The 14,420-nt window shown below is 30.4% G+C and overlaps 1 protein-coding gene across 1 annotated transcript; it reads right to left on the reverse strand.

Moving 5' to 3' along the window:
• Nucleotides 1-3,339: 3,339 nt before the first annotated feature.
• Nucleotides 3,340-5,130, reverse strand: LOC124827600 (nifU-like protein 3, chloroplastic). The gene is made up of 4 exons (XM_047300683.2): nt 4,883-5,130; nt 4,631-4,751; nt 3,989-4,287; nt 3,340-3,655 (listed from the first exon to the last, which is right to left on the reverse strand). The coding sequence occupies exons 1-4, from the start codon at nt 4,979-4,981 to the stop codon at nt 3,464-3,466; spliced, it is 711 nt and encodes a 236-aa protein (XP_047156639.1). The 5' UTR covers nt 4,982-5,130; the 3' UTR covers nt 3,340-3,463.
• Nucleotides 5,131-14,420: the final 9,290 nt, after the last annotated feature.

A 14,420-nucleotide genomic window follows, 5' to 3' on the forward strand; every position in this document is an offset into this window, starting at 1 on the left:
CTTGTTCACTTGAGTGGATTTGAGAGAGAGTAATTGAGGAGATTTGAGAGGATTTGAAAATAAATTTTTTTGTTGTTTATTTGAGTCAATTTGGAAGTAAGTGAGAATGAATTTGGAAGTAAAGTTTGCGAGAATTAGTGTAGGATTTGATTGACGTGACAGATTAAAAAAATTTACTTCCAAATCTAATCTCATTTACCTCCAAATTCACTCAAATAATCAACAAAAAAAATTTATTTTCCAATTACTCTCCCTCAAATCTACTCAAGTGAACAAGGCCTAAGTGTACATGTTTATGGCTAACGAGAGACTGAGAGATATAGGAAGCGTGTGTGAACTTTATAGGTTTCACACAGAGAATGCAAAGATGAATTAAGGCCTCTTTTAAGAACTGATCGGCATGCGTGAATCACCTCACTTGCCACGTGTCATTCATTAAAACCTCCATGCCTTAGCTTTTAGGACATGTTACACTATTCTCATTTTTGTTTTTGATATTTTTTTTTAAGAAATTTTCTCATGTGTCAAAATTTTTCATTTGACATCGCTCTCTAATTATAAATATATTACATGTTATACATGAATTATGAGTGATAAAAAAAGGTTTAAATCATCGGTTGGTCCTCAATTTTATATGGTAATCTCAGTTGGATCCTCATTTTTGCAACTGTCTCAGTTGGGTCATATTTTTTGTAAAAATGAGCAAATTTTACCCTAACCGTTAAGTTCTCTTAGACGGCGTTAAATTTAGCTGAGCTGTATTTTATGTTTTGATGGCGTGGTATTGTGCATTCAATTAAATGGGTGATGTGTTTTATAATCATCAAATCCACGTGACGATGGTGCTTCTTCTTCCCTCTAACCACTGATCACCTTTCACCTCTTTAGCTCCTCCGCCCAAACTGCTTCCTTCCAACTTCCACCCTCAAACCCTCACTCTCCAACCGAGGGTAAAATTCTTTAGATTAAAACATTTTTACTGAAATAAGATTAGAAAAAGAGAATTAGGAATTTGGTCAGTGGGAGAAGAGGAATTGGAATCCTAGAGAAGATGAAGACAATCAACTACATTCTACCAGTCCGAAACCCATTAGGGTTTTTCGCCTCTCCTACCAGACCAATTGGAATCTACATCCTCCACTTGAAACCAAAAGGGAACCAGAGGAACCCAGAAGCACTCATCTCCTCCGCTCATGCGCGTCCGCCTCAGCCTCCACCCAATCGGCCGTCACGAGTCGTGGTCCAAGGCGTCGCCAGCATCGCCTACCATCGGAGGCATCGCCACCAGTCGCCGCCAAGCTCGCCGTCGGTCACTGCGCAACGTCACCAACAATGAAGGTGATTGGTCTTCGCGATGGTCTGATTCGAACTCAGATTTGGGGCTTTCTGTTTCTAATTTGGGATGAGGCGCGATGATGTTGAAGGAGATGGTTGATGAAGGCGCTGATGAAAACTGGGTTTTGTGGTGTTTCGCAGGTGATTGCGATTTCAATTCGGACCAACCACTACCTGAAGGGAGAGGCATCGTGGAATGTTACATGGGACACGCGGTTGGCGCGGTGGCTCCGTCGTCCTGATTATGCGTGGCTCCTCTTCGGAGCTTTTGGGAGTAAATATTGTTCTTATTATTGATGGTCTGGCGGTAGACGATTAAAAAGGATGAAGTGTTTTATGTTTGTGATAATTTTCTAAGAAACTCAATATTGAGATTGATACTGTTGAGTTACATTTTTTTTAGCATTTTTATGTTGTTGATAATAGAAAATCTGAACTTCGGAGAGAGAAAGAGAGACAGAGAAAGATTGCCGCCGGCGAAGCTCCGACCGTGACCAGCGCCCGACAGGGAGGCCCATGGCCTGACTTGATGATGAACGTTCGGTGGTTAATGTCCAGATCCCTAATTCCCTTTTCAATTCACTCTTTCATTTTCTGACCATTTTCAATCCCTAACATAGTATTTTAACATAAACCAAAAATTTTGCCACGTCATAATATTTTAATTTAAATAAATATTCCATCTAATCAAACAATTCACATCAGCATAAACACATCAGCTAAATTTAACGCCGTCTGAGAACACTTAATGGTTAGGGTAAAATTTGCTCATTTTTACAAAAAATATAACTCAATTGAGACAGTTACAAAAATGAGAACCCAACTGAAATTACCATACAAAATTGAAGACCAACTTAAAAAAAATAACTTTAAAAAAAATATGTACATGAAATGAATATATATTAAGTGTAGCATGAATTTATTATTGTTGGTATATTTTTGAAATGAAAAGGTGATTAACTGAAAGTCCTTTTGTGTCCTAAGATTACCACATAGTAGTGCCCCAACCACTTGCACATATTACAAGTTACATGTGTCAATGCTTATCACCGACCAATGTTCGTAATTCATTGCTCATTGTTTCGCCAATTTTCGTAATTCATATACCAATTTCTGTAGGCATGGTTTCGCCAATTCACATGGGAATCCCTAGTCATCATTGCTCATTGTCAATCAAAATTAAGGTAAGAAGTTAGGGATCAGATTCAAGTTTATGGTTAAAAGATATGTAAGAACATATGAATACATTGAGTGTAAGGTAGATGTGTTTATCATAATAAATCTTATAAATATATTTTTACTTTTTTGGTAGATAAAAATATTCAGTTATAAAGTTGTTAAAATTTTAAATCATGAGATATCTTAAATCATTGAATTATAGTTTTTCTTTTATAGTCATATTATACTATTACAAACCATTCAAATCAAATTTAGTACTATTGATCCGACAACCTTTTTAGTCATTAAATCATGTTCTAAAATATACTGATTATTGTTTTTTAAAATAAATTTATATAAAAATAAAATATAATTTTTTTAAAAACTGAGTTATGTTATTAAATTTAAATTTGATTTTTATGTATAATTATTTGATATATAAACAGCAATACATGTATATGTTTTAAAAAGTAACATTACTTTTATTTTTAAATATAACTATTTTGTACAAAACAATCTGGTCCAACTAAGCCATTTAGGTCACATGCCAAATTGATTGGGCCAAGAATGGTCTAATTCAATTTTGGTTGTTTGTTCTTGCACCTCTTCAAATTTCTTTCTGCACCCAGTGAATTGGATTTTGCTTTCCGGAAATACTTTTGGGAAGACACTCATCCTAAATGAAGATATCTAACACTTGTAAGAATATGTCATATTCGAATTACAAAAGTTGGAAATGAACTCGCGGATAGTCTTTAGAAATGAAAAGGATGGAGAGGAAATTTTTTTCTGAAGCTCTATAGTAAAATCTTCTGAAGAAAATGGAGGAACCAACATTCAACCCTGTAAAACTAACTGACATTGAATTTCTTTTCAAAACAAAAATTAACATGTTGTTTCTATGTATTGGTTCTAGTTCATCTTGCAACACATGAATCAAACTATAAAAGAACTTGTATTGTGTGTGACATTAGTCTATTAGTTGCACAGCTGCAATAGAAGGTATCTTGTCTCTCAGCTTCTGTGTTAAGGCAACACGAACTGTCGAAACCCCGGCTGCAGGTCCACTTAGCCGAACTTTCACAACATAATCTTTCATCTCAACAAGCTCTAATATTCCTCCCCCAGTGCCAACAAGGTATGGTCTAATTTCAGAAAGAACCTGAAAAATTAACAACCTTAAAGATCAGCAACAGCAAGTGCTCCCTAGTAATATCAATCCTACAACATGTCTACATTTGTTTTGATAGCTCTGTCTTCAATTATAGTTTTATCTTTTAAGCTATAATAAGTATTTATGCCACTACTCAAAAGATTGAAGAATGAGACAAGTTATTTGGCCTCAAAGATTTCATCAAGGTTTGCATATTATATCTATCCTTTGTGGTTAAGTTATATAAGTTGAGATGAAAATTAGTGATTCACTAAGCTTTTACACCTAACATAAAATTCATAGAAATTCTTTAAATTATGCAGTGCAAGAAGTTTTCCATACTTTTTCTACATTTTCTTCTGTTAACTCGAGGCCAGTCTCAGTGTCCATTATCTGTTCCACTTCCATGATTTCTGGTATCTTGTCTCTGAGGCGAGTTTCTATTCCCATTTTCAATGTCATGGTTGAGCTAGGACATGATCCACATGCCCCTTGTAGCTTGAGGACAACAACAAGACCATCTATCTCATGTAATGCCACATTCCCTCCATCAGCCATCAAGCCAGGCCTTACCTCATCCAAAACCTTCTCCACATTATCTTCTGTCAGTGGCAAGCCACAGATTGGGGAAACAACAAGTCCTGCAGCATAACAATGTGAGTGCCACAATAAACTATGATATCTATCTACTCACACACACCCTTTCCAACCTACTTTGCTGCATAATTGAAAATATTTTCAAAAAGTCACATCATCAAATAACATTGCTCACACTGTCAATCTCCATTTCTCTTTTCCCATTTGGCAAATTCAATAACCCTCAACACTGACCAACTTCAGACTTGTACCATTTGCAGGGAAACATTTATGATGTAAAATTCCAGTACTCATTTAGCATGATGGTAAAGTAACAATCAGTTTAATTATTCAAATTTCTAACTGATGAACCTCTTGAATAATGAATGCATTGAGAGTAACCAGCACCTGCTTTGTTTAGTCGAGCACGATCCGAGATAAGCCCAAAAAATTGCTTTATATTGATTTGATGACCCCTGATAAAAACAGTGTCTTTTGACGAAAGTCCTCTGGTATTTGCCACTGGATTCTAGAAAAACATAAAATTGAATCACATACCTACGAATTGAAACATGCCCATTACGAAACTAAAGAATCCTGGTATAAAACAAGAACAGAACATAGGAAATAACCGGAAGAAAGAACAAAGTAGAAAAGTACCTTAAGAGACAATAATCTGTGAGTTGGATAGAGCATTGCAATTGTTCTTGTCGCATTGAGGCTTTGAGTTGTTGAAGTTGAAAGTGCACCACCCAACATCTGAGTGTGAGTGGATAACACAGAAAACTACCATAAGAATTTGAGCAACATCTGAAACTGAAATTATTTTGGTTTATATAAAATGTTGTATCATTTGTGTTCAGTTTTGATATCAGTAGCGGAGAAGGAAAAGCTGATAGCTCGCGTTTCTTGATTGGCTGACATTGATTCTTTGTGGTGATAAAAGAAAATAATATAATAAAGTCTGTGGTCAGAACTGAACCATGCAAGCCAAATTCTGCACAATCTGGGAAGGATAAAACAGGAATTTCGATATCTGTGGGCTGCAGAACAAAAAGAGGAGGTGGAGGAAGTAACACCCCCAGAAATCAAATCGCAGAGCCCAAGACTGCAAATTTTGGATTGAATAAAGGTGCTTGTTATTCTCTCCCCTTGTTCACCCTTTTTATAAAATTATAATAAATTATCATTTTGGATAAATATTTTTTATCCTTTTAAAATGTGTAGAGTATAATATAGGGAAGACATTTAATTCATTAAGTAATTATTTTAATAGTTTGAATTTAATGTCCGAATATTGCTAAGACATTTATTTTTGTTTACGATCAGATATGTGATAACAAATATTAACTCTCACTTTTCATAATTTTTTTATTTTTAATTTATTTATAAGTCTCTCTACAAATATTATGGCTTATGGTATCGACATAAATATTACAAAGAGCACTTAAGATTAACAAAAAATAACGAGCAAAACATACAAATAAGGCCCACAAATAACTAATTTGACGAAGTTTTCAAAAAATAATATATATGTTTTCTTTTTAACTTTGAGACGCATAGAAGTATTTTATTAATCTTTTTTAAAATAAAAAATTAAATAAACCTTAGGTTTGAAAAAAAAATATTACCAAACCCGTCCATTTTAAATTAATAATCAATAAAGCAGCATTTTGGAAAATCTTACTTTATATAATTAATTTATAGCTTTTAGGGTATTTAGCTATCTTTTACAAAGTTGTTTATGTTCTTTATTCACATAAATGTGTTGTAGGTATTTAATAGAAATATTTTGGGATGCTTAAATGCTTTGATACATAAACCAAAATGATTAATTGGTTAAATATTTCAATTGGAAATTTATGAACTTATCTTTAATGTGAAATTTTTATTGTTTACAATTTTATATTATATTTTAAACCATCATACTCATACCGAATTATAAAATGCCTTTTAAAAACAAAATTTTATAACAAATCAAACCATAAATGTTAAATATATAAATATTTACTTTCAAAATTACAAAATTTATTATAATAATCACAAATACAAACATTATATGACTGGACGTCAAAATATATCATACACTATTAGTAATTTTTAATTGAAAAAATAATGAAAACTTAAAATAATACTATATACAATAAAGATTATTGTTAATTGATATGTTTTTTATAATATTTAAGTATATAGCACTAAAAATCATCTTATAATAAATTGGCTACTTATTAAACATTTTTCTACATTTCTAGTTCCTGTCATGTGTGTAACTCTAACTTATATATATATATATATATATATATATATATATATATATATATATATATATATATGATCATCTTCTAAAAATGAAAAATATTATTTTAATATAAATTTCACAAATATAAATATTTTAACTTTAAAAATAATTATTTATATAAGAAATTGTCTCCTATTAAAAGAAAAAAGTGGTATTTATAATATTTATATTACCGATGATAAAACTTTGATTTAGAAGATGCTGAAAGAAAAATCCAACATAAAGTAATTTAAGTCCAATCAGTATAAGAAATGTATCTTCCTGGGCCAGGACAAGGAAACAAAGACCAAAACAGATCAATCGAAAGAAAATGTTTAAAACGTACGAAGAAGCTTTTCAGAAATGCAGCAAACCCTAAACTTTACTTTTTCAACTACATTTCTTCCTTCCTCTTCAAACTATATCATGTTTCTCCACTCACCTACCTCATTAGTTACAAAACTATTTGTAAGAACTCATGTACTATTTTGTATTGTTAATCCTGCTTCACACAATACAAGTACCACGAAATTCTAAAAAACAAAGAAGATATGGTTGATTTAGGTCGTACATGAATTACATGACTGAGATAAATTTAACTGAGCATTAGTGTAAAATAAATATATTAAAATAAACTATATATTAAATTGGCTAGAAACCATGCAATTCGTGACAGTAATTTAGTAATTTATAATGTTAAGAATTATATTAGATCGGTTGGAATGGAATCGAACTAATTTGTGTATATTTTGATTAAAACAATAACTAATCTAATAATTTTTTTTTTACTTTTTGTGAAGTTACTTTTCTTTTGACTCTCTCACTTTTTTTTATTCTTTAATTCTTTTTTCTCTCATTTTCAAAACTCCATTTTTGAAGTCTTAACTTCTTTTTTTCAGCACAACCCTTTTACATTTGTCACCAATATTGGTCTGTCATGTTTCTACTATCGCGATGACACTAGTTTCATCCTCAACGTTATTGTCATCATTAGTTAATGTGCCTTACCACCATGAATGTCGTCATAGCTTCACACGTCATCATCAACAACATCCAAAAATGCGGCTCGCAAACTAGATCTACAATGACCCTCTACAACATCATTTGATAGCCATATTGCGAGCGACAAACCTGGAGCTAAAAAGCAACAAATCAATGCACCGTCAACCTTCATCGGAGTATACGCGAACATCATCGTTAGTCACCACGAACCATTACAGCAAATATGTCAATGATGCAGCAAGCCTCACAACATTTCACCAAAAAAAAGAGTGACAACACCTGCATCACATATTTGTACAAGTATACAAAAACCATTTTCGAAAAATGTTTTTTTTTCAATTTAGGTATTAGATCGCTTGTTTCAAAACCAATCTAATATGAATATATATTAGATTAACCAATCTAATATCTTTCTGACATATTACATTGACACATGCTAGATCGGTTGTGAAACCGATCTAATATGTGCTCTACATATAAAATACATATTTTTACATTAAAAATATTGTTGGAAATTCACGCATAAGTCTAAATCTCATAAGAAGTAAAAATGAAAAATTGAACAATATATAAAGATAAAAACTCAAAAACCTATCTTAAGTTGAAGGTGATATGAATTCTTTAAAAGATCCATCAAATTTATACTAGGTAATCAAATATTATTAATCCTTTTGTAGATTTGAAAAATTGAACACATTATTTACGAACTATTTTTTTAAATTATTGAATAAGATATGAGGTTAAGAAAGAAGTGATGATGTGTGCGTGAATGAGGAAGGTAGGTTGTGGAGCACTGAATTAGCCACAAAGGTCATGTCAAGTTAGTCACTAAACACACAAAGACAGACACTCTTCCTTTGGTATTGTCACTAAGGTTGGCCACAAGAAGAAGTAAGTGAAATGGAAGGAAATGAATTATATGCATTTTGTATGAAGCACAATCTCAGTCATGGAACAAGACTTGTAATTCATGAATATCTATCTCCTTTTGACCAAGAATAAAAGTAACCCTTATCCTATCCGACCAAAAGAGATGTTCCCCCCACCCCTCCTTTTCATCTTCATTTTCCAAATCAATAATGCAACTTATTATTTTTTATAACCTAATCTCATTTTACTCTTTCATATATATATATATATATATATATATATATATATATATATATATATATATATATATATATATATGCTGATATATGCTGCAATGTGGAATCAAAAGGAAAGGTCTGATTAGACAGCAATATGGACTTTTTCCTTTTAAGTTTTTGTCTCTCCCTCTTCAAAATTTCATGTATGTGGCATCACCTAGCTCTTCATCTATGGGTACATATCATATAAGATATATTTATAAGAGATAAAAGGTTGTCCCAACTTATATATAGAGAATAAAAAAGAGAAAAAAAAAAGCAATAGGAGAAAGTCATATAAGTAATTATATTAAATCTTTTTATATCAACAAAGTGCAATAATTGAATTTTTTTTTCCTCAAAACAACGCACTTGAGAAAACAATTACAGGGGTAAAAAAAATTAAATTTTGCTTGTATATATTATAATATGAATATGGCATAAGTATAGATATTTACAAATACATTGTATATAAAATTATATTAAAGATAATAGTTAAGATCAACAAACAAAAAAACAATGTTAAAAGACTTCAAAAACAAACAAGGCCAATTATTTGACCAACGTTCACAATTTTATTTTATTTTTTTTGCAATTTGAAGACATACAGAAATATTTTGTTAATCTTGTTTTTAGCAAAAGAAAGTAAATATATCTTGGGTTTGAAAAAATAAAACTTTTTTTTTATCAAGCCCTTTTCATGTTAAATTAGTATCAATGCATTGCCGAAAGAACTAATGAAGAAAAACAAATTACTTACATTAACATCAATAAAGCATCCTTAATCTTAATAAACATTCCTTGACCCTCTAAACTGAATGGATCTATTCACCAAACACATGGACAGATTGTTGGGAGAAATTTTATTTTCTCAGCTCTTAAAAATGAACAGATTCCTTAAGAACAAAAGAACAATGCAATCAAAGTTTCAGATTCTTGTCTGTTGTTTCCTTCTTTCTAAATCACAATCCAACCTTTGATCAATGCTTCCTCCATGTGGTGATAAAACAACACCAACTTTATTGTGGATCTTCGCAACTCCAATAACATATATAATTACTCTTTAAATAGTAATATAATTTCACCCGTTCTCCCAATAAAAAAACACCAAACATGACAAAAAAATGAAACAAAAAAAGAAAGAATTTATCTTTCGGTTTGGCATGCCCTAAGGTTATGCATTACTACCTTTTCCCCCTGGAATTTTCTAGCAGAATCTGAATCAAATGATCAAAGAGATAACCAATAATTTGAATGAAAAAAAAAGGGTCAGAGCCAGTCTGTGAAAGAAAAGAGTGTCCTTGTATTGTAACGAATACAACCACTTTGTTCCTGATTTGATATTTTATGACACAATGAGGAATGACAAGGAAAGATAGAAATATTATTATTGTACATAGAATAATGTTGTGAACAATAATTGAGGATTAGGGTTTATAGAAGATTAAGAAGTGTGAATGCAAGCAGTGGAATAACGTGGGGATGAGGATATTATTATAAATGAAGAGAGGGTATTGGATCCAGAGAAGATAAGCCTTCATCCCAAAATGGAGAGATTCCTTTTGTCCTTTAAATATCAATTTCTATGTTCTTATTTTAATCTTTCTTGGTGGGGAACTTCTAACCAGAATCTGATGCATTGAATGTGGAGGCTGAATTGGATCCAAACTTTTCTTTTCTTCTCCTTTTTTTATTTTTTATTTTTTCAGAATAATCATCATGCTAATTATATTTACTTCATCAAACAACCTGTGTGATTCCCTTCCCTATCTTTTTTTATTTCATATAAACACATTCTATAAAATATTTTATAGGTGTGGCTTCTGTCACACCAGAATTAGATTAGCTCAAAGAAAACATAAACAAGCTTGCTTTTCTGTCATGGAGATTTTAGACACCACAAAATCACTAGTGTTTTGACTTTCCCATTACAGATTTGAGATCATTTTCAACTTTATAACCCTATGTTACGCACACATATATAAATATATATAGCACTCTCTATATTCTAATGGCACCAATGAAATTAGAAGGGGCTTCTGTTTTTCATCAAACACATGAAAAACTATAGTTTAGCTTCTGTATAGCAGTAATTAAATTGTGATTATAGAAGGTGATACTAATCCCAAAGATGATAATACTGGGTTTAATTTAATGTATATATGCTTTTGTTTGAAATACAGGTTGGCCTATATTAAAATAATGTTTTATATGATATGATATAAATATAATAAAGGTATGATGGTCATGGGATCCCTTTTATCTGAAGTAATGTATATGCTTTCATTGGGCATTGTGATCAATCAAAAGAAAAGAGAAAAAAAAAGGTAACTTTAACTTAGCATGCTTAAGCAAAAAGCTCAATCTTGAGTCAATTGCTTCTTTAATCAACCAAACCAGAGGCCTATCAGTGAAGGCACATGAAAAAAAAAATAATCTTAACTAATCAACACCAACTGATCCCAAAACATGTCAAATCAGAAAGTGAACATTAGATCTTCTGCACTCTGGTTGGAACTTGGACACAACATGATAAGAGGAGTACTATGAACAATTTACAAGGTTGGGTGAGTGACAATTGTCACCCCCACAATGTCTTTTGACCCCACACATAACACTATTTTTTTTTCTGGTCTCACCTTATCAACAAGGCATCCATGTGAGAGTGAGTGATGCAGTGTGACCCTTATATTAATTATATATATCACACAACAAAGTGGCACACAATTGTTGAAATTTTCTGAACAACCAATTTGAAGGGACCAATCATCTATAAAGTTATTATTTTTATACAGTGGGGGCCACAAAGTTGTAAAAAAATCTGCTACGTTTTTTAGATCCAATTCAAGATTTTTCTTTGATGGGGTTTTCTTATTAGATTGTGTGGGTGTTTTGATTGGTTAAATTAAGGAGGTTTGTTTTCTGAACTACATTCTATAATTTAGGTAGTGGTGGGGTACATAGGAGATTGAGAAAGAACATTCTAAATACCAAATTGGTGATAATTAAGTAGTTTTTCTTGGAAGCTGCCAAAACTTGAAGCAATTGTGAATGGTGAACTAACCCAGATGGTAGCAAGTAAAGAGAGAAGAGGAAGAGAAGGTTTATGTGAGTAGTCATTATGCACTTATTTGGATTTGTAGTGCTCAAAGAATCTGTTTTGTTTCAGTGGGATGATCTCATCATGTTATGAATGACCAAGAAAATATTATAAACAATATTAGTGCTACCTTTATATATATTTATAGTAACTTGTTTGGATAAATTAATTGAAAATAAACCTTTTGTAAATTAAAATTAGTTCATGTGTAAGTTAATTTGTAGGAACTCTATTCTTTATACTTTTTAAATTGTATTTTTGATCTGTATATGAGCTATGTAATCTTAGGTTATAAAAAAAAGTTCTTTTTTTCTTTCTATAAATGTTTAAAGGAAAATTTGTTTAAAATTATTTTTAATATATTGATTGATAAAATGTCTCTTTAGAATGGGTTCTCTTTTACATTGTTTTAAATGATGAATTTAAAATGAATGAATATTTCATTTTTTAAGATTATAATTTTCTATTTATTTTGAACATTAATATTGTGCAGCAGCTTATTTAGAAGCAAGTCCTCAAGGAATGGTATAAGATGACAACAAATTAAGTAACATTAATATTACTTAGTTATTTACCTATTGACATATATATATATATATATATATATATATATATATATATATATATATATATATATATATATATATATATATATATATATATATATATATATATATATATTTAAATGTTAGATTACGCTTCATGATATTTATTCAGAATTTTGGATGTTAAGTTATTTAATTGTGTTAAAAATTTAATTATGTTCATTATTTTATCATTTAGGAAACTTACATATATAATTTAGAAACTCATGTCATTGAAGGGTTAAGAATGAACAGTGTAGAGTGAAAATTTCCTTATTTATATAAACTTTGGTGGTGAGTATTTATTTTTGAAACAAGAAAAAAAATAGAAAGAGAAAAAAGAAAAGAAAAAAGTAATGGTAGTGTGTGGGTCTAGTTTGCTAAGGGTGTGTGCCTTTATTAGGGTACAACGCGTGCCTTAGGTGACCCAATGAAGAAGCAGCTTCAACTTCAACTCTAGGACTAGCCTTTATGCTTCCATGTCCTTTCCCATCTTATCCCTCAACACATTTTCTCCATAGTGTTCTTACAACATGGACCACTTTACAAACCCTAATTACCTTTTATCACACCTTTTTTTTTTCATCATTTTTTCACTTCCTCATTCTCACATATCCCTACCCTTTCCTTTTCATTAAATAAATTCAACCCTACCTAGGTAAATTTTCTACACAAAATGTTTACAAGAAATAAATAACTTTAAATTAATTTTCATGTAAACTAATTTTTGAAAGTTGTTAAAATAATATTATTCTTTATTCTCTTAACTAATACATCTGATTTCAAATAAGAATAAAAATTATATGGTTTTAGATTATGCATTGGTGGCTTGCCCAAGTTTAAGCAGAAAATTTATTTTATTTATAACTTTTTTATTACATCATAAACATAAAATTATTTCATTATAATTTTCAGAAACAATTTTAAATATTTAATTTTTGAGACATATATTCCTAGATGAATACTTATAAACCCCTTTAATATAATCGTTTGCTCTAAATAGTTCAGACCAAGAAGATTTCTGTACGGAATATATATATTTATTTATGAATACATTGTGATATTTCACAAATACACAAAGCATTTATATTATTGATATAGAATATGCAATAGTTTCAAACGATGATCAGTTTTTTATGTCTTGGAAAACTTGATTAGTCTTTATAATAAAATTTTCGTTTTAATAGCATTTTTTATTCAAAAAATTTAAACCCGAAATGGGATGAGAAAAATCAACACCACTTTAATTAAAACCCCATCTTTAAGAAAAAAAAGTTAAGTCGTTATTTTTTAAATGTGGCCAAACTAATAAAAAAAGGTATTTATTTACCAAATTCATGACATCATATATCGAAGCTATTTTTTATATGTGTATATAATTGTTGAACTTTGATTTTGACATTAAATTTTGTTTTTGATTATTTGTGCTCCTTGGTGATTGGTCAGAGGCATGGCTCTTTCTCGTATTACACAATTTTCCTAGAAAATGACAACATGTTGACATAGTTAATAACATCACATATGGATCGATCCTCCAAGAAAATAGATAGTGATATGATTGAGATATTTTTAGGGTTTTGGTGTGTTGTTTTGTGCAACAATGCATGATTGAATCTCTCTGTGCTGTTTTGGTGTTGTTGATTGTTAGGTCCATTGATCATGTGGATGCTTCACGTGGCCAACCTAGACACATCAACTTCCTAATATTATTATACTCTTTCTTCTTCAACCAATCTAATTAATTTCACATATTAATTCAACAATCCCAAGAATACAAGAATAAACCTTTCACATAACCTTCCATATGCATCTTCAACCAATCATATGTGCCTCAATTCATCCTACATTAATTTATTTGCAACCCCTTTTTGCAAAAATTACCAAATCATGATCAAATGTATATATCCTCCTTTTAAATATTTTAGATATTAAAAGTTTACATTAAGTAAAAAATAAGTAAGATAATTAATATATAAGTAAAAGATGCATAAATTTATTATTTTAAAGTTTAGATTGAAAATGATATTATGATCTTATATAGATTTGTGTATGATTTATTAATATTGTCTCAAAAAATCTTGCATTAGAAAACAAAAATAAGATTATA

The sequence above is a fragment of the Vigna umbellata genome, chromosome 2, assembly GCF_029865625.1.
Source record: "Vigna umbellata cultivar VRB3 chromosome 2, Vumbellata_1.0, whole genome shotgun sequence".
Taxonomy (NCBI): domain Eukaryota; kingdom Viridiplantae; phylum Streptophyta; class Magnoliopsida; order Fabales; family Fabaceae; genus Vigna; species Vigna umbellata.